At 45.4% G+C, this 25,376-nt stretch overlaps 1 protein-coding gene across 1 annotated transcript in view; it reads right to left on the reverse strand.

Annotated features, from left to right (window-relative positions):
- SLC39A6 (solute carrier family 39 member 6) overlaps nt 1-25,376 on the reverse strand; it is a 376,217-nt gene that overhangs the window by 102,003 nt on the left and 248,838 nt on the right. The window contains exon 7 of the mRNA XM_086965345.1: nt 3,965-4,045. Coding sequence (XP_086821471.1) covers nt 3,965-4,045 — 81 coding nt within the window. The remainder of the gene's footprint in view (nt 1-3,964; nt 4,046-25,376) is intronic.

A 25,376-nucleotide genomic window follows, 5' to 3' on the forward strand; every position in this document is an offset into this window, starting at 1 on the left:
GTCTCTCAGGTGTCCGGAGATGTGGCTGCGGCGGGGGATGTCCAGGATGAGTCGTGCTGAGGCGTTCTGGAGGCGTTCTAGTTGAGGGCTTCTACCAGGAGTTGTGTTGTTTTGAGCAGACTACTCCACGCGTTTTCCTGATTTGATTGCTTCGAGGTTTTGTCCTGATTATCCACGGACGAGAGGCTTTTTTGGACCACCTCTGGAGCCCCCACGTCCTTCGCTGGGTGATCCGATGAGGCATCATTTATGATGATCGGTAAGGACGTATTCATACTTGTTTCACTGCTGCTTTTGTCTTGGGTATATGCTGCTACGAGGTCTTCCCACTCTTCCTTACCCAGGTATGAGGATATTTCTATCACGTCTAGGGGCGAGGTTGGTGGCCTGTGTGAGTGTGCAGTATCCTTCCCTGGCCTCTTCGTACTGTTGTGATCAGTTGTACGTTTAGAATGTGTTAGAGTTGGATTCCCAAGAGTTGAGACATTCTCTTCCCAGCACTCCTTTACGTCTTTTCCACTTGCCCCATTGTGGTTGTTGGGATCTTTTTTTGGTATTTGGATTTCCGACGTACAGTTCGTAGTGCGATGCGGAGGTTTGTCGGCATCTCTGACTTTCCCAGATGTTATCCTCTCACATAGTTTATTGCTAGCAGTACTGCTTTTGTTATTGTCGTTTGCCCTGTGCACTTGGATAAGGTTTGGTTCTAAGACGATTTTCATACCGGACGTTGCCCCTTTAGTTGTGACAGCCATTGTGAAATTGTTTTTATCACCCTGAGGGGTTGATGTCACTTGTAGTGGTTCTCTGGCTGTAGAGATAGGGCTTCTCTTGCTGTTGTCGTTGGTCTCTGAACCTGTATTGTGCACAGACACTGTCTGGCAAGTCTGGGAAGGTTCAATGGGTTCCTGTAGGCCTGAAGATTCATTGATGTTGGAGAGTGATGAATCCCCCACGTTTTTTAGGAAGTGAAATTTTGTGAAAATTTTTGGTTGAAGCATTGCAGGGTTGGGGTTTGTTTTGCTGCTCTTCTCTGTATTTGCTGGTTGTTTGCTGTTCGCACTGATAGAATCAAATTTGTTGGTTGCTATGTCGATTAGTGAATCTTCACTCTGAGTTAATTGCCTGGATTTACTTGTTTGATCTTCTCTTGTCCCCTCGACTGCTTTCGGTGATCTTTTGCGTTTGTTTGACCGATAGTTTGTCCCTCCTTTACTAGTGGGGCATCCACAAACGCGCCCTGATCTCATGTCGCCTTTCCCTGCAGCCTGCTCTGACTCCGCGCCAGCTCCCAAACGTGCTCCCAAGCAAGTCTACCCCCCGCCAGAAGGGAGGGTAGGGGCAGTATCGAGGAGTAGGGTGTTATCCAAAACGTCGGTAGGTGCAGGTTTTGGCTGAGGCAGGGTCAGGGACCGCGCAGGCTCTGCGCCGCAACCTCCGCTTTGGCAGTTCTACAGTTCTTGGCCGGCCTTTTGGACTTCAGTGCTCCAACCCTGACCAATACTGACTCTACCCCCTTCCTGCTGATGTCGAAAGCCCCTAAAGGAGGGGGGGGGGGGTGTCTTGCCAGCCCGATGCACAATACTGGGCCGTGGGGTGAGCTGCTGGCTGTGGGGCGGGCGGGGGACAGCTATAACAGTGTCTCTATCAACCCCTAGGCGCCCTTGCTGGTTTCACTCACCGTTGCGATGCTTGCTAAGGGGGTGTTTGCCTCTTCGCCGCTCACTGCTTCACAGCTCCACGCGAGCCCGAGCCCAGGCGGCCCCCAAGGCGGCATTTTTACTTCGATTTTACTGTGTCCTTTGTTGACGTTTTACCGGCGGGTAGCTCCTCTGCTCCTCCGCTCCTCGTAGGTTGTGCTCTGCAGCTCTACTGCTCCCAATGCACTGTTCACTGCTGGTCCGCTCTGTTCACCGTTCTCCACTGCGGCTCGTTAGTTTGTACGACGACCTCTAGTGACCTCTAGTGAGGTCCGAATCAGCTCGCAGCGGCGGCTCGCGGGGTCCGGGAGCAACGGCCGGGAGAAGTTTTGCCTTCCTGCCTTCCTGACGCGAGCCAGGCGGGGGCAGGCAGGAATGCCGCTAGAACCCCCCACTGAGGGACCCCCAAGGACTTCAGGAGGCTTCAGTGAGGCTCAATGAGACTTGCCCCCGCTGCTCGCTGTCTCGCTGTTCGCCGCCGTCCGCCCCAGGAGGAATGGCGACTGGTGTCTGGCGTTCGCATTCGCCGTATTTCTCTGTGGGGGTCAAATGGAGCTTGGTTCTGCTGTCTGCCTCTTTTCTGCCTCTTTTCTGTTGCTCCCCGGCGCTTCCAGCCGCTCACAGCGACTGGCACTTGCTCTGTTCTGTGATCCCTCTGCTGCTCGCTAGCTCCCCAGGCTCCGTGTTGGTCTTGTGGCTCCTTCCGCCTCTTGGGGAGTCTTTCCGTGGGTTCTGCCTGCTGTTGATGCCGCTACCGGGCCACCAGAACCACCAGAACCAGAACACTCCCTTGGCTCCTGCCGACACCACCTGGCTGTACCCGGGCTACCACAAGGCTCCCGCGGCCCCCGCCGCTACCAGGCCGTTCCCGAATTTTACCCGCCGCTACGGGGGTCTCTTTGTGGTTAGGTGCAGCTGCAGACTGTGCCACTGCTGGGGAGACCTCGAGACCCCGGCAGAAGCAGAGCAGATCAAAGCAAAGCCCGGCCGTGAGCTCGGCTGCTGCGGCCTCAAGCGTCTCGCTGCTCACTGCTTACTCGCTCACCCTCGGCACTCAGGAAAACGTGGCAATTGGATTAGAGTAGTTGATCTTAGAGTTAGTGAGTGTGGGAAGGGCTTGTAGTTTCTGATGTTATCCAAAATGCGTGAGGAAGCTCTTCAGCATTCTCATTGTTTAGAAGGAGGTCTGGGGACTTCACTGACATCTGGGATCAGTAATTAACTGGGATCCTCTTTTACTCAAAAATTGCTCACTTTCTCTGATGTCTCTGGTAGGGATTCAAGTCCCTTGGGCCTTATAGCTGTGGTATTATCCGCAAGTAATGATTACATTTTTCATACTTTTGAGTTCCAGATGATTAGTCATCATCCATAAGCCAGTAGCCCAGAGGAAATCAGTCTCAAAGAGTGAAAATTCTCAGGGTTGCCATTGTTAGAATAATTTGGGTAGCATCCGTGTAACTGTAGTATGTAAGACGCAGGATTCAATCAGATCTGGTATAAGTGTCTGATAGATGTTGAATAGGAGAGGTGAAATGGTTTGTCCCTGTGGGATGCCGCAGTGTGGACTGCTGGCGGAGGTGAAAGACGATACGGTCACCAGATTTTATCAACCTTTGATGTTCAGAATCTATTTGTTTTAGAGTTTTTCCAATCGGAGTACTAATGTTTGGTGGTGAACCATGTCTAAAGAAGTCAATAAGTTCAGAAGTAGGGGAGCTCCTGCACCATTTTTGTGCACTGTAACTTTTAGGTCATTCCAGATGGCTATTAGGGCGGATTGTGTGCCTCTACCTGAACACAATCCTGCCTGTTGATCTGTCAGTAGGTTATTTACCTCAATGAAGTAAATGTGTTGCATGAAAGCCACTCTCTATCAGCTTAAGACAGGCATTTGAGACTGGTCTGCAGTTAGTTCTGGTTTAATACTTCAAGGTGGGCAATATTAGCAAAAACCACTCAGTCAACAAGGACAAATGTAATTGAGATCTACTATTTGGAACAGCTGAGTAGTATTAAAGGTCACAGAGGAGGGAGAGAATGAAACAGCCTTATCTTGACCTCAGCATGTGCAAATTAATGCATAATTAATGGATGCACAGCCTAGAAAACTACCTAAGATCTGATTACCACATGTAACAAATAACCTCCTGCTTTTGACAAGTACAAAACTAAAAGAAGGCACAATTAATTTATAGGATCCGATTAACCAATGCATACAAACAATATCTTGGCCAGCTTTGGTGGGAGAAATTTAGCCATACCTAACTCGTGGGGTAGTTCATGGCAAAACACAGCAACAGAAGTACTTAAGCCACTTGATATGCCTTCAGTGAATGCAGCTCCTGAAAGAAATTATACATGTAAGCATTAGAAAAATATACTCCGCCTAGGAAACTTAACATATTTAGTACAGAACAACTAGGGACAAATGGAGTTAAAAGACTTTGTGGGGCTGTTACGAAGGTCACTATTATAAGATTGTACAAACACATGCAACCAGGTAACTGGCCTTGGAGGGAGGGCATCTACTAATGCTACATCAAGTGTTATATCACAATGTTAAAGAAAATTAGCATCTGAAAAACGTATTCAAAATGAAAATCTAGAGAGAACATATTCAGTCTAAACAAAATTGTGGCAACAAATAAATTAGGTCCAGAGCACACAGTCAGTCCTGTTCCTTCAGTAATGACAACATTTGATTAAAAATGGATTTCTTGAAAGAAATATCTACTGCCTTAAATACTCTCACTAAAGGGAAAACTCCCGGCCCAGATGGTTTTTCTGTTGAATTTTATTTACACTTTTCGGATTTACTTCTCCCAAAACTCTTAACACTTTTCCGCTTATTTTACTTAGCGGTTAAGTCAGACAGCACTTTTCAAGAAGCCACAATCTGCCTCATTCATAAAGAAGGTTGAGACCCCAAATTTTGTAAGAATTATCGCCCGATATCCTTGGTTAACGTTGATTATAAATTATTTGCTAGATCGCTTGCTTTACGTTTAGATCCCCTCATGCCTTATCTTATTGGCAAGGAGCAATGCGGTTTTGTCAAGGATAGACTTACCTCTGACAACTACTGTCTTTACCTTAATGTGTTAAATAAAATTCCTTCCCTTTCCATTTCTCTGGCAGCTATCTCTGTTGATACGGAGAAAGCTTTTGACAGAGTAGATTGGTCCTTCCTAATTGCCTCACTGCAATGGCACGGTTTTGGTCCTAAATTGATCTCCCTTATCTCCTTACTATACTCCGCTCCTAAAGCCTCGGTATTAGTCAATGGTCGAGTCTCATTTTATTTTCCTCTTCAACGAGGTGTTCATCAGGGATGCCCATTATCCCTTCTTCTTTTCGTTTTAGCTCTTGAACCCTTCCTATCCGCTATTCGTAATAATGACTCCATCTCCGGTTTTCCTTATGGTGATCAACAACTGAAACTTTCTGCTTACACAGATGATATTCTTTTATTTATTTCTGACCCTGAAGCCTCCATTTCCCCTTTATTAATTGAATTTGATTATTTTTTGCATGTCTCTGGCTACAAAATTAATTCAGATAAAACAGAGATTCTCCCTCTTACAAAATTGTGTCTTCCTCATGCCTTTTCCTCCACTGGGTTTGCTTGGAGTAGCTCCAAAATAAAGTAACTAGGTATATGGTTCTCCAATTCCATTGCTTGTTCAGTTAAACTAAATATGTGCATAGCTCTTTCCCGAATCGAAAAATTGCTTTCTTCTTGGAACCCCCCCGTTTCTTTCTTGGTGGGGCCGGTTAGATTCAATTAAAATGATGATTGCTCCGATCTCAATTTATATACTCTCCATGCTGCCCTTTACTTTAAATGTATTGATTCCTAGCTATATAAATTTCTTTGGAAAGATAAAAAGGCCAGAATCGCCTTGTCTTCTCTTGCCAAAATCTAATGGTGGTGTAAAGTTCCCGGACTTTAGCCTCTATCAAAAATCTTTCTTACTCCGTCAGACCTCGAAATGGTTCATACCGGATCACTCCCCTTTCAACTCCCTTTGACTCTTCATGGAACAAACCTTGTTATTACCCTTTTCCCTCAAGGAGGTTATGGCTTTCTCTGCCAAAACCTCTCATACCTCCCTCCCTCTATTTAGACACACTTGCTCCCTTTTGAAACCTTTGGTTCAACCTAACTATTTCTTGAGAAGCCTTCTTAGATTCCTCTATTTGACATAATTCTCTTATTCTCCTTTTAATAACAGACCTATATTTTGGAAACCGTGCAGATTAAAAGGTGTTATTTGGGTCACAGAGGACCAAACCTGAAACAAAAGTCCAACATGGACTCCAAACAATAAATGCGTCATCGCAGCCGCCTGCGGGGTGAAAGCCTGAACTGTGTCAGTTCGTAAAAACAACGTGAAGCACATTAAAGTTTGTCTTGGTTATAGTAACACATTTCCCTATAGAGCACATGTACCCTGGACCCACAAAGCAGTCATCAATAGCAATATTTTTATTGCATGTTCTACATATACATTACCACTCCTGGATATCACGGATAACAATATTAGAAGTCTTTGGCAACCTGAGCTGTAATCGAGGGGGAACAGTGTTTTGCTGGTCTCAGAGTCAGAGCGCACCCAGTCGGCATCTGATGAATGTTACGGAGATGCCGCAGCCTGGGCATCATGAGCCGCCACCGTAAGGAGGGCATCTTTCTGGCTGGTCGAAATCTGTTCCGAGGTAGGGCTAGAGTCCATGGCGACCACAGTACGAATGTGCCCAGATTGGGGTAGGTCAGTCGTTCGTAACGGGGAGGCACAACGTAGTTGTCCTGATGGTAATGAAGTCTGAGAAGCCTCCGCTGTAAAAGTTATTTCAAGCCAGCCCGCCACTTCCTCAGGGGTTTCAAAAAAATACGATTTCTGACCATAGACAACTTTCGTTCTAGCCGGGAATAGCAGTGCATATTTCAAGTGACGTTCGCGTAGGCATTTCTTCACTCCTAAAAATTTTGCTCTAGTCGTCTTGACCCGCCAGGGTAAAATCCGGGTAAAGTGAAATTGTCTTGTTCTCGAAACACACAGGGGCGTTTTCCCTGGCTGCTCGGAGGATAGTGTTGCGGTCCTTGTAGTGTAGTATGAGTGCTATCATTGGGAGGGGCAGCGCGCCCGGTTGAGGAGGTCTGGAGGGCACCCGGTGCGCTCTCTCCACACTATACAGGGACTTTAGGCCCTCCGTCGCAACATGGTTCTTCAGCCAGTCCTCCACAGACTGTGTAGGGTTTGGATCCCTCGCTGCGCTCCGGTATACAAAGTATGCAAACGTTGTTGCGGCGGAACCTCCCTTCCGCGTCGTCAACTTGTCGTGCAAGCCCCTCAGTTGTCGCTGGAATTGTTCAATTTGAGTGGAGTGCATAGTCTGCTGGGGTATGAGATCATTCAGTGCCAGTTTGTTCGATTTGACCTGATCAGCCAGCTTTTTGTGGTCCGCCTGTAGTAGGCTGAGATGGGTGGACATCACGCCCATGCGCGTCTCTTGCGCCATTTGTGAGTCGCGTATTTCTTTCAAGATTAAATCTATTTTAGCGTTGTATGGGTCCGTGCCAGTAGGGGTTATCACATCATTGTCTGAAGCTCTAGAGGGGTCACTACCAAATGTGAGTTGCGTTTCGCCATCCACGGCGGCGTGCGCTTGTTTGTTCCTGTTGCGACCCATCACACCACGGCGTCACCCTGTCCGCTCCAGGATTGGTTCTTGGGGGGCCTCTGGGACCAGCCCGCTCCACTCACACACCCAGAGAAACGCAGAGTTGTGGCACACACAAAGTACTCCCAAAGGCGCAGGTTCCTCAAACTTTAAGCAGTCAACCTCCTCAGGTCTGTGGCTACCCACTCCCGGTGAACACCATCAGGGCCGTCAGTCTCCACAGCACCGACAGCTCGACGACCTCGGAGGGCTGGAAGAGGTCCCCCGCTACACGGCGGAGGAGGGCACTGGACATTGAATGCTGTCTTATGTAAAGCGCTTCGATAACCTAATCGGTTCAAGATCCTGAAATGTGCAACGTAACTGATTCTATGTAAACTGCTGTGATAACATGTAACGGAACTGGTGCTATGTAAAGCGCTCTGATAACCTAATCGGTTCAAGTTCGCGCTATAGAAAACTCTAAAAATAAATAAAATAAATATCAGGACAGTCTCAGCAGTAGTAGCATTACCGAACTTTCAATTCAATTGTGCGACCTTTCCCACTTCCAGGGGCAGGCCGCAGGCGGAGAGCGTCACCATGCTCAGCTCATGTGGCATTAAACATGGCGGGCAGGGGCTTAAATTCTCCCAGGCTGACCTTCCATCAGCATGTCACCCAGCACAATGAAGATCAGGCATATGCCTCCAAGGTGGGGGCAGCATGTATGTAGCACCACAAGGTAACGCTTTGTTGGGGGATAATCTTCACATACAGCAGTGAGCAGCGGAGTCCAGCAAAACGTCCGGGGCGCCCCCCTCCGGGTTCCATTATCGCGCTACGTAGCGTGCATTGAGCCCAGTAGTCAACAAGAGTCACAGACAGATGGGGAGGATTGAAGCGCCCTCAATCCCTACACACCGCAACACCAACACGTTTCTTCTGCACCCACTTCCCTACCGGAGCGCTGCCAGCCTCTGTCCGCTCCCACAACGATCACTGGCATGGCCGTCCGCATCCGCCATCTTGTCTGCAGTAGCCACCGCCATGCTGCAGTAAAGCAGAGAAATCAGCGCCCGCCTTAGTCAACACACACAGTACCTCCAGTCGGGAGCTGCTACCATGACCACATCGCATCACCGCATAGGAACTTCGGGTGCACCGCTGTGGCCAGTATTCCTGTCAAGGCAGCCATGCGACTTACGCGGCTCCGCCCCTCTTCTCCTCTCGTCGCAGGCCGTCCAGAGGCATCGCTGATTCTGACAGATATCGGCGGACACTGGGGAATCAAACCCCAGCCGCAGGGTCCAGAAGAGCTCCGTAGTCCAGGGACAGTCGACCCTGCTTTGCGGGTCCAGGTATACTCAGGATATTTTGCCTGTTGTCAAGGTAAGGGACGGAGCTCTTTTAGCTCACGTCCCCCATGCCCTGCAGTTGGCCACGCCCCCATCAAAGTTAACATGCTTCCGCCTCTTCTCCTAGGTTTAGCTTATAAAAATATGCAGTTCCTGTATCTCCTGACATTGCACTGGAGGAACTATTTATCATGAAACCACTGTTAAATCATAGTCGTAAAATCACACTAAGTTAGGAAGAAGCCAGTCGCTTCTCTTGTGGGGAAGCCTGAGACACTTCAGTGCTTTTCTGGAAAGCCTTTACTTCCAAATAAAGCTGCCAATTGCTGAATTGGTTTTGCTGAAACAAATATTTGTTAAAAAAAAGGTATAGCCTTAAATAAGTATCGAGATTTTGGTAAAAATGTCATTATGACAATGTTAAATTGACCAATGAGCATGATCTGTATACAATGGCAAAGTTCTATATCCTTTCGTACCTAATGAAATATAGGGTCTTCATGTATCAAATTGCAGATTTTGTAAATTTATAAGACAGCGTAGCTTCTAGATACTAGGCAGATTCAACTATTTACTGATCTTGTGTGCTGCAACAGGCGTTTGCAATGATCTGCATTTCATGCTGATTTAGCTTGTATCAAAATATTTGTCCAAAGCATGTTGCTTCAAATTCAATTGTCTGCATTGTTGTATCAACTACCGGTGTACAAATAATGTCCGATTAAACTAAGACTATAGTTGAGTAGCCTCTGTTGCTTATAGACATCATTATTGCTGACCTTAACCCCTTCACTGCTGGCCCGTTTCCGCCCCTGTGCGGTAAACAAATGAACAGGGGCGGGCCATGACGAACCCCAGCCGTCATCAGCACACGAGCACCGTAGTGCATGACGGCTGGGGTTCGTCATCAGCATGCAAGGGGTTAAACACAATGGGTTGTAACGCTACAAACAAGCAATTGCCGTTAGACTGTTTGCAACATTCTTCCCATCACTTTTTGTGTGATTGATGTTATGCCCTAAGTTGCCTCGGGTATGCCCATACGTAGGTCCTGTGCTGCACCCGAATGAAGAAGCCCACAAAATCAAACCCGGTCTTGAGTTGCTTATGTTTCAGTTCAGAGAAGCGCTAGCTTGGCAGTTCAGGCTGGAATAGTCTTACTGGGGCAGGACCAAGCCTGATTTGCATACAACTGGGTCTAATCTTAGGAGGCATGATGGACAAAAAAACAATAGGTTGGAATAATTCCCTAACCAATTGCCAGTGGTTAGACTATTTGCAAGCATTCTTCCCATTACTGGTTGTTGTTTTTCATTATTGAAAATTGCCTGCACATGATTATATTTAAATTTATCTGGGCACAAGTGCAACTTTTGGATTTGATCTTGCAGTATTTTTCTTTCCTTACCTAATAACTTAATGTAGCATCTCAAATATTAGCTTTAAAAGCATCCCATACAACACGAGGGGCTGCCATACCAATACTATGTTGCATGAAGTCTACAACCTATTCCTGCCTCATTGGTATATACTGAGAATAAATCTACCAGCATGGATCTATCAAAGGTCCATCCAGAACAATGGTTATTAACCTGGGGTATGTGAACCTCCGAGGGTCCACAGCACAAAATCATGAGGTCCACAACTGTTTAGAAAATTAAATATTAACAGACTAATTAAGTGCTCACGTAAAAAAACCAAATATAAATTGAAAACCAAGAAGTTCCGTAAATGTGAAGTAATTTGCAATTGGAGACTAAAAATTAATTTGGCATCTTTAGCTTGACTTGCGGGAACAGCAAAATTATAAATAACAAACTCTAGTATGAGTGACTTCAACTGAAGAATTGGTATGCGCTGCCAAAAAGATGCATGCATTAGTGGTAGAAAAAAAAAGAAAAAGTGATATCCCAGAGACAAGCATATTACTTTGTCTTTTAGAAATAAAACCACATTTTAAAAAGCTTGGTTAGTGAACAGTATTGTCTGCACTTGTTTGTGCCCTGTTTTGCGATTAAAATTGTAGAAATTGCTTGGGCAGGGCCCGTGGCTTTAAGTAGTGATTCAGTGGCAGATCCGCAGAAGTTAAGAACCGCTGATCGAAGATGACCTTTACAAGTTCTTAACTTTAAGCACTAGCGTAAGAGGGCTATAATCAAATAGGACTTTGAAATAGTTTTATTTGTGGGTAAAGCATTAACTCTTTATCTACCAAAAATAAGTTGATGGGTCAATATTTTTTATGGGTAAGAGAGCAAAATGTGTAACTAGGATGATCGGTCGTCGCAGTGCAAATTTGGACCATGTATTTCCTAAAGCCACAAAATGTATGATCTATTTTTTTTAACATACTCCGTGTCCAAATGACTCTGACCATACCTCTAATTCCATCCACAGGGCAGCTTAAATCTACAAAGACAATCAATGGTTATCTCCACTCAGTCAATTTGAATGCCAAAAGACTAAACACCTGAGTAGAGTGCCGTACAGACATGCTAGCCAGCTGGAATCTTTCTCTAGCAAATGGATAGCCCAAAGTCTTTATAAATGTTTTCATGAACTCTGAGGGAATTGAGTTTCATTACATGTTCTTTTATTATTTTTGTTACCTTTTTGTAGCCTGTAGAAATTAAAGAATGGCATGTCATCATAAAGTGTTTCTAGTTAATTTTTTTAAATAAAAATAAAAAACAAATCAAAGCTTACTAAACACGAAAATATTGCCACTAACAGTTTCCATATATTAAATGCTAACCTGCGCTTTTTGATTGCTGTTTTCAGGGACTAAGGAAGTGAGAATATCATCTAGATTCCGTTTATATCCTCATTGGATGGATTTGGGGAAGAGGTTTTATCTACAGCAGCAAACAGAAACACTTACTTATAGCGATTCATTTAATATCAATAACATGTTTCAATTCTAGTTAAAATGACTATATTATCCAAGCTCAATTAGATCAACGGAGCACTTAGATTTCAGAAAATGATGTAATTAATGGAAGAGCACTACATACCCCTGAGGGTCGCAAGGCGCTGGGGGGGTGCTGCTACTGTTCGAAGAGCCAGGTGTTGAGGAGTCTCCTGAAGGTTAGAAGGTCTTCGGTCTGCCGTAGGCGGAAGGGGAGGGTGTTCCACATCTTGGCGGCGAGGTGGGAGAATGATCTGCAGCCAGCGGTCACTCTTCGGATGCGGGGGACGTTGGCGAGGGCGTGGTCTGCAGAGAGGAGCTGGCGGGTGGGGATGTAGAGGCTGAGTCGTCTGTTGAGGTACGCTGGTCTGGTGTCGTGGAGTGCCTTGTGTGCAGGAGTGAGGAGCTTGAAGGTTATCTTCTTGTTGATGGGGAGCCAGTGCAGGTCTTTCTGGTGGGGGTGTTATGTGGCTGAGGTGGGGGATGTCGAGGCTCAGGCGTGCGGAGGCGTTCTGGATGCGTTGGAGTCATTTCAGGAGTTTGGCCAGGGCTCCTGCATAGAGTGCGTTGACCCCTAGGTTTTGTGCGTGGTTGGTGGGTGTAGGGGGTGCTCCCAGTGCCGTCGGCCACCAGGAGTCGTCCCAGGCCGAGGGGGTGGAGCCGAGGAGGAGGACCTCCGTCTTGTCAGAGTTCAGCTTCAGTCGGCTGTTCCTCATCCAGTCGGCGATGGTCTTCATTCATTCGTGGAGGTTGGTTTTGGAGGTGTGGGGGTGAGGCTGCGGGTTGCGGTGTCTGGGTCAGTTGGGTCTGCGGGTGGGTTCTGGGCGAGGACAGCGGTTAGCTGGTCCTCGGTGATATTGCCCCAGCTGCGGCGAGGCATCTGTTGGGTGTGGTGGTGTGTGGTGGGTTTCCGGAAGGTGAAGTGGATGCAAAGGTGGTCGGTCCAGTGGAGTTCGGTGGTGCGGTCGAAGACATGGGTGCTTGTGAGAAGATGGGGTCAAGCGTGTGGCCGGCAGAGTGTGCGGGTGTTGTGACGAGTTGTCTGAGTCGAGGTTGTCGATCAGGGTGGAGGAGTTGGCGTAGTTGTTGTTCTCGAGGTGGAAGTTCAGGTCCCCGAGGAGGATGTAGTCCGTGGAGGCGAGGGCGTGTGTGCTGATGAGGTCGGTGATGGAGTCGCAGAACTGCGGTCGGGGTCCGGGGGGGGGGGCTGTAGATGAGGGTGCCTCTGAGGGTGGTGTTGGGGTCAGTGTGGATCTGAAAGTACAGGTGTTCGGCGGTGCGGAGTGTGTCGTCGGCATGTGTCGAGAATAATCTCCAGGCATTTGTGTGTGGATCCGGAGTTAAATTGGGAATTTAATTTTATTTTTAACACCTTATGACTAATAATAATGTTCCTGCAGGGCCAAGATTATTAGCAGTTATGAAATTCATTTTTGTAAAATGGATATAGTTACCTTTTTGAAACAAAGCTGCTTTCTTTAAGGGACTGTGTTCTAGTTTTCCATTATCACTTAAATGTCACAGTGAACTGAAAGGAGTCACTCCAAATATAGGCTCACCCAGACTCCAGCAAGTATATTAAAGGTAATGGCAGACCATGCTCCTAACTCTAAAGAATACAACTGCAAGCCAGTTCTCAAAGAACAGCTAGAAGGAAAAGTGTTGGCGATGCCACAAACAGGCGATGGGTATGAAGCACAAGATCTCCACCCACAGTATTTGTGAAATTCAGGATCACTTTGTAATACTGGCTCAGGTGCAGAGGGCAGGAACTGCAACCAAATATAGCACATCATAAAGAAGTAGTATACAGTGGTATGTCGTCCCCCCCCCCCACCCCCTCCCCAAGGACGTCTCTTGGCATTACTAACAAATAGCAGAATTATTGGTCAATAGTACTCATTTTATCAACTTGGGAAGGATGAAATGCTGTGGGATTCAAACCTGTGATCATGGGGGCCAAGAAAAGATCCCATGAATGGCTACATCAGTCCATTGCACCACCATACCTAGCTTGCCCAAGTCGAACTCTCCCTCACCATCTGTCAGCAACAGCTGTGACCTGTTTATTTTTTCATTAGACACCACAGTAGAGATTGGACCGCCTGCACTGCAAGGTTTAATGGGAAAAGCAGACTGCTGTGCCCCAGTGGTGATGGCACAAAGGGGCTTTTAAGATGACAATCACTCAAGATGGCAGGAGAAGTAGAGAGTAGGCTGGCATCTAGGGGCAGTCTGCTGAGGTCAATGGGGTAAACGAGGCAGCCCAAATTAGGAAGCATTGCAGGCAAAGAGGGAGTAACCAAAGGCAGAAAAGCTGTGCAACAATGTGAATGCTAAAACTGATAACTGAGGACCATGAGGTTTAGTCATGACTAACAAAAGAAGCGGAGGAGGGGGGCCTAGGTAAAACCTGTTGATCCCTATCTGAACAGCAGACAGATGTTCATTCCAGTATGGAAGGTTGGGGACTACTAAGGCAGGTCTCTTTAAGTATCAATCCTGAAACATACCGGCTCTTAGGCCACCATGGAAAGAGGAAAGGAGCCACTTTGCAGATCAGCAGCAGCAAAAGTAGTAGTAGTTTGACCGGTCTTTACTCCAGCTGATAAGGTGAACGCTCTCCTGGCTGAAGAACCTGAAAGGTGAGCTAAAGAAGCTATACACATTCTAAATGTTTTCCTCTAAGGGGCAGAAAAAGACCTCATCAAAAGTGGTGTCTGAATCAGACAACATAGAACAAAGAAGCAGAGGCTTCCATAACACAGAACAACTTGAAACCTTGTCCGGTCAAGTTCATTGTAATGTGGAAAAAGATCCTTAAGGAACTGCTTGCAGAGAAAAGAGGCACACGTTGCCTTAGGTAACTGTTTTCCAGGTAGAGACTAACTAAAATCCTCACATTATGAATTCCCCCCAGGCGATGGACTGGATCCAGATAATTTTTATTGCAATTCTCCCATGCAGCACTAGATGGCATCAAGAATGTCCGTCCCGCCCCAGATGTGACGTCAGGCTCTGCAATACTTATGAGCGTGAACGTCAGTTTCTATCTGATCTCTGACGCTGAGCCCTGTGAATTCACAATATGCCCATCTCTAGGCTGCGATCCTATTAATGCACTGTATGAATCCATCCTCAGAACTGGGAGGAGGATGGGTAGGTGAGCATCTGTGATTAGATGGAGTGTCTGCCTTGTTCTTCTGAAAAAGACTTCTAACCACAGATTCCTCACTTTGTGAAAAGATACCAAAGCAGTACCTCCCCAGGTGGTGGGTCTGTTAAATGGCTCAGACCAGGAAATCTTACAGGAGTGATCAGGAAAAGTGCTTGCTCCGCCTGAACAGACCATCCAGCACTAGTACTTTGTGTACATATGGAGGGATACCCATGTAGGAACCTGGCAGATGTCCGAGACTGGCACACCGCACTCCAGCGCAATGATGGTAGCCTTCACTCTGGTGGAATAGGAGTGTAATCTTCTACGGTCTGCTTTTTAGCTAACCCCCAGCAGATCCTAATACATAAGACAATCCAGAATATGGTTGCCTTTTGCAATGCTTTCCCCTTTTTTGCAGTGGAGATGCTCACAAACAGGAGCATCTAAACCATAGTCTTTGGTGCTCTCTTAGGGTCAAGGCAGTGGAGCCGTTCCTCCTCCTTAGAGGGGTGAGGAGAAGCATAGAAAACTGGCAAGATGATAGATTGTCCAATGTGGAGAGGGGTACTATCCTCTGCAGTAATTCCACTTTCGCTTGGAGGACAAACTAGTCAAGGAAGAATGAGGTGTATGTGTGGAGTTTTCCTTCTTCCATTGCAGAACTCAGTGATGTAATAGAATGATATCACTGAGTAGGTCTGTAAAAGACCATCAGCTGAAGAAGCTGGAGGTCTCTGTACACTTATGAAGTTGTACTCCTGAATACATTTATATTTACTCATCAACCACTGTTCGTGTGGTTACTCCAATTTTTGGCGACGAGGATGGGATTCGAACCCACGCGTGCAAAGCACGCCCCGATTGTCGTCGCACCCAAGGAAGGAAATAAGATTTGTCTGTATAGACTTGAGGTACTTAAACAAAAACATGTTGGTGGACCGCCAACCAATACCAAATATAGCAGAGATGTTGAGTGTGATGGGAAGATATTTAGCATTTTAGACATGTCTGCTGCTTATCACAAAGTGAATCTGCATCCGGAATCACGACCCCTGACGTCTTTTGTCACACCGCTGGGGGCTTCCTGCTACCGTTGTATGCTGTTTGGGTTAGCTTCAGCCTCCGTGGTGTTTCAAAGGCTTATGCAGAACATATTTCAGGGAATGCATGGAGTTTTATGCTTCCAGGATGATATAATGGTGGTTGGTAGATCTTTCAAATATCATGATGAGGTGTTGGGTGAAATCTTGAAAAGAATTGCTGAACATCGATTAACCATAAAAAAGGAGAAATGTCAACTGAGAATAGAACAAGTAAATTATTTGGGTCATGAAATATCTGCCAATCGGTGAGGAGGCTCCCCATCCATCAATTACGGAACCACTTCCTGGATGTAATCCTTCACTACCGCTAGTCATGATAATAGAACCCATTAGATGTAAAACACAGCAGTTGGGAATGCTTATTGTATGAAATGCATGAAACGAGAAATCCAATAAAAAGGTTTATAAAAAAAAAATGAAATATCTGCCAATGGGATTTGACCGAAGAAAAGTGTTGTAGGGGCAATTGTTGATGCTCCTCAATCAACAGATAAGGAATTGTTAAAATAATTTCTTGGTCTTGCTGAGTATTGCTCAAAATTTGCACCACATTTTTCTGACACTGTGGAGCCTATGAGATCATTGTTAAAAAAAGGTGTATTATTTGAATGGAATTCAGCATGTGAGGCAGCATTTAAGAATATCAAAATGTCACTAGTTAGTGCACCGACCTTGGCCCACTTCGATCTGACAAAGAAAACTATATTAACAACTGATGCAAGCAATGTTGGGTTGGGTGCTGTGTTGACTCAAAGGACAGTAGACGGAGAAAGTGTGATTGGATTTGCATCGCGTCGCTCACAAGGAGCGGAGAGATCTTACTCTGCTATTGAGAAAGAGGCTTTGGGTTGTTGTTGGGCAATATATCACTTTAGGTTTTATTTATGGGGACTGTCTTTTGTTCTCAGGACAGATCACAAGCCCTTGGTGCATATTTTTAAAGGTGGGAAGGGTCTTTGAAGGGAATGTGACTCGCCAAATTTCTCGATGGCTGTTGTCAGTAATGGATTGCAATTTCTCAATTGATTTTGTCAGAGGTAAAAGGGATGTGATAGCTGACTGCTTGTCGTGCATGCCAGTTGAGGCAGAAGAAGAGGATCTGTCCTTGGTGTTTGAGGTGGACTCCTTATCCATTGTTAGTGATGTAGATTTGGCTTTAAGACAGGAAGAGTGGTGTGAAGCCTTGAATACTGTTGGAGAGTACATAGAGCTTAAAGAAGCTATTCTTGATGGGTGAAAAAATTTGATGACCTTAAATGAGGGGTTAAAAAAATATATAAAAGTGAAGGATCAGTTGAGTATCCAAGCGAATAAGTTCTTGAGATGCAACAGTGTTGTACCACCTAGAATGTTGAGAGGAGAGTTAGTCAAATTCGTACATGAAGGACATTTAGGGAGAAGCATGTGCAAAAGAAGATTGAGGCAACATTTTTGGTGGCCCGAAATGGATAGAGGTGGAAGAGATTGTGAAAGATTATCAAGCATGTAGTAGTAGTGACAAGTGTAGAGTGAACTGTCAACCTCCTCTGGGGTGTGTGGGGGTTCCTGATCGACCCTGGGAAAAGTTGGCGATGGATTTTTTGGGTCCAATTGATAGATTAGGTGTAAGGAATAGATTTCTGATTGTTTTAGTAGACTACCACAGTAAATGGTTTGTAGTTAAGTCCGTGGAACAGATTACTTCTGAGATTGTGGTTGAATTCTTGAGAAATGTGTTTTGGAAGGAGGTATACCCAAGAATTTGGTTACAGACAATGGAGTTCAGCTAGTTTCAACTGTCATGACAAATTTTCTTTGGGGATTAGGTATTCGGCATGAGAGAGTAGGGCTAATTAGATCACAGGCAAATGTATTAGTTGAGAGGGTTAATCGCATGATTATGGACAACATCCAGTTGTCTTTAGCTAATGGATTAAGGAGGAAGGAGGAATTAGTTAAGATGATGTGGGCTCATAGAGTGACTCCCCACTCTGTTACAGGTGTGTCACCTTTTGTGGCTTTGAAAGGGAGAGAACCGGCAACCAAAGAGTCTCCTGTGTGGTTGCAAAAGAAAGACCAAGTTTGGGTGGACCGGGAACGAATTGCAGCAAGAGTTAGAGAGTCTCAAGAATGAAATAAGGATGATTATAATAGCAGAAAAGTGGTGAAAGATGATAGAATTATTTATGGTGATTGGGTGGTCACTAGGAAAATGGGATTTGTGAAAAAGGGTGAGAGCAAGTTTTCTAAACCACAAAGAGTAGTAAAGGTAATGAACTCAGTGGTTACCCCACATGATGGAAAAGAGTGGAGTATGGGTAGCCTGTGAAAAATTAATGTTCCAAATTCAACTGAATGCTTCTTTTGTTATTGTTTATGATAATATGTAGTTTTCTCTTATTTCCATTGCTTGATATTTTATCTAAGTCGTATGTTACATTTTTCTTAGTTATTATTATTTTTTATCATGTATAGTTTATCAATTTTGTGTTGAAATTCCCTGTAAGAGGGGAGATGTGTGGAGTTTTCTTTCTTCCATTGCAGATGTAATAGAATGATATCACTGAGTAGCTCTGTAAAAGACAGTCAGTTGAAGAAGCTGGAGGTCGCTGTACACTTATGAAGTTGTTGTCCTGAATAAATATATTTTTATTTATCAACCACTGTTCGTTGGAAAGACAGCTAGGAGTTCACCCACTCACCTTGCAGATGTAATGGCGATGAGAAACTCTGCCTTGATGGTCAGTAGGCACAGAGGACAGCTGCACATTGGTTTAAAAAACGTGCACAACAGTGAAGTGAAAACCATATTAAGGTCTCACTGCAGCATCACAAAGGGTGTTGGTGGAAACATGTGGATTAGCCCTTTTAAGAAACTCATCACAACAGGTGATTTGAAAAGCAATGGATGATCTGGCAAATGTAAAAAGGCTGAAAGATAATCCTTCAATCAATCAATTCAGATTCGTAGACCGCAACTAATCACCCGCAGGGTTGCCAGGAGCTGGGTTCTTGCTGGGATCAGTCGAAGAGCCAGGTCTTGAATCCTTTTCTGAATTCAGGGAGAGAGGATGATGTTTGGAGGTGCTAGAGGAAGTTGTTTTAGGACTTGGCAGCAAGGTCCGAGAAGGAGCACCTCCACTGTTGCTTTGGTGGATGCAGGGAGTGGAGCGAGGGTGAGGGAGGCGGAGCGCAGGTGTCTGGAGGGTTGGTGGAAGTTCCGGCAGTGGTTGATGTGTGCTGGTCCTTGGTTGTGAAGGGCCTTGTAGGTGTGTGTTAACATCTTGAATTGGCATCTTTTCTGGATGGGAAGCCAGCAGAGGTTCCTGAGGTGGGGTGTGATGTGGGTCTGTATGGGGAGTTTGAGGAGGAGTCTGGAAGCCGAGTTCTGTTTCTTCTGGAGTTGAGTCCGGAGTCCTGCATATAAGGAGTTGCTGTAGTCTAGCCGTCTGGTGACTAGGGCTTTAGTGACAGCTTTCCTGGTGTTGACAGGGAGCCATCTGAAGATCGGGCGTGTTTTTGTGGGGGGAAAAAATCGTTTTTATTTGCATTTCATTATATAGTACAGTACTTCTGTCTTGTCGGAGTGGAACTTCAGGCAGTTGGTTTTCATCTAGTCGTGGATGCTCGTTATGCAGTTGTGGAAGTTGGTCCTTGTGGTGGAGGGGATCTTCTGAGAGTGCGAGGATGAGCTGGGTGTCGTCTGTGTAAGATGTGATGTTCAGGTAGAGTGTTCTGACGATGTCAGATAGAATACTGATGTTTAACAGAGTGGGGCTAAGGAATTAGTCTTGAGGAACACCGTAGATGATGTTCTTGGGTTCTGAAGTGAAGGGCTTTAGGCAGATATTTTGGGTTTGTCCTGTGAGGAAGGATGCGGTCTATCGGAGGGTGCCTCCCTGGATCCAGCTTCTCCCTGCAGACTTGCTGCAGGCACTGGGCAATAAGTTAATAGCTAATTTTGTCTGCTCTCAGCTCTGGAGTGGCTGAGAGTGCTACAATGTATTGTTACAAATTAAATCCGGCAGCTGACTCGTACTGGCAACATTTATATTTCCAGCGCCGCACGGTTTTTAGACACACCACACACACCAGACACACTGAGTGACATTCACCGAGACCGGGGGTGGGGCCTGCCCAGGCAGGCTCAGCAGTGGCTGCTAACGCCGTGGCACACCAGGGGGCCCAATCTCCGGATGTGACTGTAGTGCGTCAAGTCCTGGGCCGGAGGAAAAGAGTTCAGTAGTGGCGGGCAACTCAAACTGAGATTCAAGTCCTCCGTGTGCCGCAAATTCAATAAAACCCAGCAGCATTGCCGGACTGAGCAGTGAGTGACCGATTAAGTCACTCATGACTGACAGGACACAAGGCCGCCCGCATCAGAGGCATCACGGACGCAAAGTGCGGCCGGGCGGGGGTCTAGTCAATGAGTCACTCTGCTGGGAGAAGAAAACTGTGCTGTGCGGCCGCGGGTCCCTGTGCGGTTCACGCCGCGGCCGCCGGACGGACCGGGGCGCAGAGACAGTAGCAGTCTGAAGGAACTCCAGTTCATTAAGTAAGTGTTTATGCGCCAGGCAGACTTAGTGTACACAGTTTAATTAATGCTTGTGTGACATTAGCGTCGCCGTGGAGCGGCACGCACAGTCTGATCATCTCTGAGAAATTATCTCAGTCTGACACACACAATCAATTTAGTTTCAAATCTGCATGCCTGGCCGCAGGGCTGCTCTGTCTCCTCATCCTTATCATGGGCGCCCTGACTAACTGGATTTATCTTCACAGACTACGGTTGACAGTTTTACCAGCAGGCTCTCGCTGCTCTCTCGGCACTGGGCCCGGCTGGGGGAGGAAAGGAAGGGGGTCCGTTATGACTCACTTCATCATTCTTCAGAGGCCCACTGTCCGCTCTCATCAGTTGTAACATGATTACTTCACAGGGCGAAGCGCACCACGCATTGCAGATGATTGAGATGGGATGATCTGATAATTAATTGAGACACAGTATCTGTAGGCACACAGGGCTGCTCTGTCTCGCCATCCTTCAGCTTTACATCTGCAAGAGATCTCAGATTTCACTTAATTCTGCAGACAGTAATCTCAGCAGACAGTAATCTCAGCAGGCCGCAGGGCTGCTCTGTCTTGTCATCCTTCTTGATATGATATATGATACGACATTTATATAGCGCACTACCACTCCAAGGAGCATCTTGGCGCTTAAACTCCATATCTGCCAGCAGATGTATGCGGCTATGCTGTCCCCACTAGAAGGGAAATCCAACATATGATAATGTCTAGACTATCCCTACTACTACTATTACTACTACTACTACTATCCCTACTACTTCTTGGGTACTTCACTTGAGGCTGAGGTATTTTCTTTAGACTACGGGTGCCGGTGTGTGTTTTGCCACTAGTGTCCTTCCATTTCTGGTGCTCTACAACAGTTTCAAGACGTTCTTTGAGTTTCGATGCTCAAATGGCTGTAATTTCTGATATTTTGAAGTTTCCCTAGTGTTCATTGAATGATTTTTGTTCGCGAGAAAACGTCACTCATAGACGTTGGAATGTCACTGATAATTTCACTGAAATTTAAAAAATGTCCCACATGGCAATCTGAAACCTTGGCAGCTATGCACATTATTGTGTTGCTTTTCCGAAAATGAAAATGAAATCACGCCCCCTGACTCGATACCATTTTAGTGTGACAATAAAAGCAAACAAAGCACGCTGCACTTTCTATTATTTTGTAAATTGTACTGTCATTTTAGATGTTTTTATCTGAAGCCCCTGTTTGTTACCCATAAAATTAGGTCCCATAAAATTGCAATGACATTTCTGGTTACTCTAGAGGATCCATTGACGTGCTATAATGCTGCCCTGTTCATTTTGAAATCGATTAACGCAAGAAAAAGCATTGTGCTATAAACTAGAAATGAATGGTCTTAATGTTGGTATTTTTAAATGTGCTACAACGTTTTTTAACTGTATTATATTGTGCGTGCTTTGATGGCTGTTTGTTTTTAATAGCCGAATAAAGATTTTGATGATGATGACCGCATTTGGCTTCTTTTTTTCTTCCTCTCCGCAGTTCGTCCTCTTGGGAATACTTTTTGAGGTGCAGGCATAGGGCATATAGGGGTGAAGAAGTGTTTGGACATTTTTTGGGCAGAAGTTACTTCAGTTAAATGGGAAGCTTGTAAGTACTACACACAAACTCTGTGTGTCTGAGGCTGCATATTCTCTGTCATAGGAGAAGCACTTCACGAAAAGTGACAGCATTGTTTTATGAGAGAAATGTTTCTGAAAAACAAAGGTCTGAAAACCTTCAGCTTTTTTTCTCTCATTAGCAAATTAAAAAAACGAAAACAAAAATAAACGAATGAGTGAGGTAACTGCCAGTGAGGTGCATCATGGGTAGCGAAAGCTCCTAGATTCCTATAGGGACAGCATCCTTTTCCCACAACCTTACAATGAAAACCTATCAAGCTGCACTTCCCTTCTATATGATGAACCTATTTTTACTTGGTTTTACATTTCAAATGCAGCAATCTCGTTTTAAATTGACTCTTCTGAGCATTCATCAGTTTATACTACAGAAGAAATGTTTGCTTGGATAGTGTTCTGAAGTGTGTAACAACTCATTGGTACCCTGTATTTTTATTTATTTATTAATTGATTTTGTTAAGCGCGACAGCTACCCATAAGGGTTTCCCGGCGCTAAGAGACAGAACGACAACATAAGGCAGAGGAACTAGAGATCGAAGAGCCAGGTCTTCGCTGCTCTGCGAAATCGCGTGTGACAGTTTTCCATCCGTATGGTCAGTGGAAGTGAATTCCACAGTCTGGGTCCTAAGTTCGAAAAGGAGCTACCGCCCATTCTGGTAAGTTTGAACCTGGGTACATTGAAAAGATGGTGAGATGAGGAACGGAGAGAGCGAGCTGGAAGGTAAGGGCTGACAAGGGCCTGAAGGTAGAGGGTTGCTGATCCGGCTTTGATCTTGTGCATAAAGCTCAGCGCTTTAAACTTGATCCGGTTTTCAACACGAAGCCAATGTAGCTCTCTCAGGCGTTCTGTGATGTGGTCACGTTTACGACAGCCACAGAGAAGCCGAGCTGCAGCATTTTGTACTAGCTGAAGGCGACGTATGACGGCCTTTGGAGACCCCAGATAGAGCACGTTGCCGTAATCCAATCTGGAGGTCACCAGGGCGTTCACGACAGATCTCTGGGTGTTTTTGGGGCTCATCCAGAAGATTTTACGCAGCCACCGTAGGATGGTAAAACAGATGGCTGTAACTCTGTTGACCTGATCTTTCATGGAAAGACCCCTATCAATGATTACTCCCAAGTTTCGCACTTGATGTATGTATTATTATAATAACAAATATGTATTTGAGGTGTTCCAGGGTCCTTGCACCCAGCAGGAAACTATTCTAACATTTATAACTATCAGTGAAGATTCTATTCTACAATGCAGAATAGACATTTCCAATTGTTTTGCTCTATTCGTACTTGCAACTTGTGGGGAAACTAGTGTGCAAACCGCAGATCCAAGAAAGCTACAGACTGCTAAAGTTGGCAAAATGCAGAATACAGCAAGTGGCCACTTGTTCAAGGATTTCCCATAAAAAACTAATTATTGAAATAAAGAAATAGTGAATTCAAGTGAGGAAACAAATAGGCAAAAGACAGCCTTTTGTAGGGAAGGCAGATACACAAAAATAGTATACCATTGCGTTCATCAGACTCTTCCTGTTGCAGACCTGCACTCTGTTAAAAAGTCAACAATACCCAAAGTCAGTAATCGAACCATAGTTTGCTATATTTTTACACTAGGTAGACACCATGCATCACTTGATAATCAAAAATCTAACGTTCAAAAATCGGAGGTGAATTAAACTATGTATTTTTTAAACGTACCCAGAAATCTGAGTTTAATGATGAGGCATATTTGTTGAACTACAAATTCTGAATTACTCCAGTTGTCATGTGATTCGGAGGAGACTTCCGAGGAAGTGCTTTTATGGACGGCGACTTAAAACAGGAAGAAAAGATAGATAAGTTCAATAGATAATAGCAAATCTTCCAGCTTGCTTTCCCACACATCTTCTGATTAACGTGGAACCACACAAATGAGGCTCACATGTAGGTATTGAATCATGAGATGCATGGGCAGTTAGTTGGTCACGTCGCCCCAGTGGCGCCCAAGCATGGCAAGCAATGCACAGTGTAGTAAAAATTGTCCTGGAGGTAGGCCATCTTCTTCCATTAGCACCTCAAATGTTGTCAATGTAACATCCTTGTATAGGTCCCCCGTTGTGTGAATGCCTGCTTCGTGCCATATCACCATTTCAGCCATCAATGTGGGCCCACCAGTCCTAGGCATATCCAGCAGAGCCAACCCTGGGGCGTAGGGGATCGTATGTTCAGTGATACAAAGGCATCTGCGAAAGCACTTGAACGCAACTCTCAGCAATAGGGAGTCAGGCATATGAGTCCATGGACAGAGGTGAAAAACATGCAGATCAGCGGCCAGATCCCAGCCAGGGGAGAGTGAGGCAGTGTAACTATTTTGCTATCCATTGGACTTGGGCGGCAAGATCATATTGCACAAGATGCGGGGCAGCCATGCCCCTCGCAGCCAATTCTCCCCCCACCCCAGCCCTCCTCTTGTCTGTGGGTAAATAAAGTTTCACCAAGGCCACCCTACATCTAAACTTGTTCCGGCTGAATTTGAGAATATGCTGTTCTTACTCACAAAATTGCACATCTTAAGCAACACCGCTCTGCCCGTTACCGCCAGCGGCAGTGTGTGCCAGAAGGCCATCTGCGCTCGTAATGATGTGACCACTCGAACGACATTGCCCTCAGCTTACCAGTCCTGCACATAGAATTCCATATCATCAGTAAATAAGGATATTTGTGATTCCTACCAGAAAATTGTATAACGGCGTCTGAACTAGGGCGAGGACCAAGATCTCCCAATACACAAACCAAAACTTCCATTATCAGGCTAAGGATGTAGGGGAATAATGGGGAGATCTGCATTGGGCCCACTTTAGTTATGATGTTTTGTTAGGGGATATTTATATTGGGGACTAGGAGACTTTTATTTGTAATGGGTCTGAAACAATATCACATGCTTGGCCCATGGCTGTTAATTTGGTATAAAGTAGTTCAACCTCCAAAACAGTCATAGCTTTCTCAACATTTAAAAGACCATCTCAGTGATGGCTTTCCTAGTCTCACATCACCTATAATGTTAAAAAGGCATTTTAAAGACTGGTTGTTTTTCCCATCCTTGAATAAATTTACATCAGCGTGGAATTCCTATCCCTTAATGTCCAGGACATATTGATTTAGGGTCAAGGATAGGAAGCTTGCATGCTTATTTGGTCCCTGGACAAGAATATTTAATCTATTGCTGCAACAACCCTTTGTCTGCCAGTTTATAATACCACATTACAGCCTTTTGACAGAGTATTGTCTGCCATTAAAGGT

This window comes from Lissotriton vulgaris, chromosome 4_1 (genome assembly GCF_964263255.1).
Source record: "Lissotriton vulgaris chromosome 4_1, aLisVul1.2, whole genome shotgun sequence".
Taxonomy (NCBI): Eukaryota; Metazoa; Chordata; class Amphibia; order Caudata; family Salamandridae; genus Lissotriton; species Lissotriton vulgaris.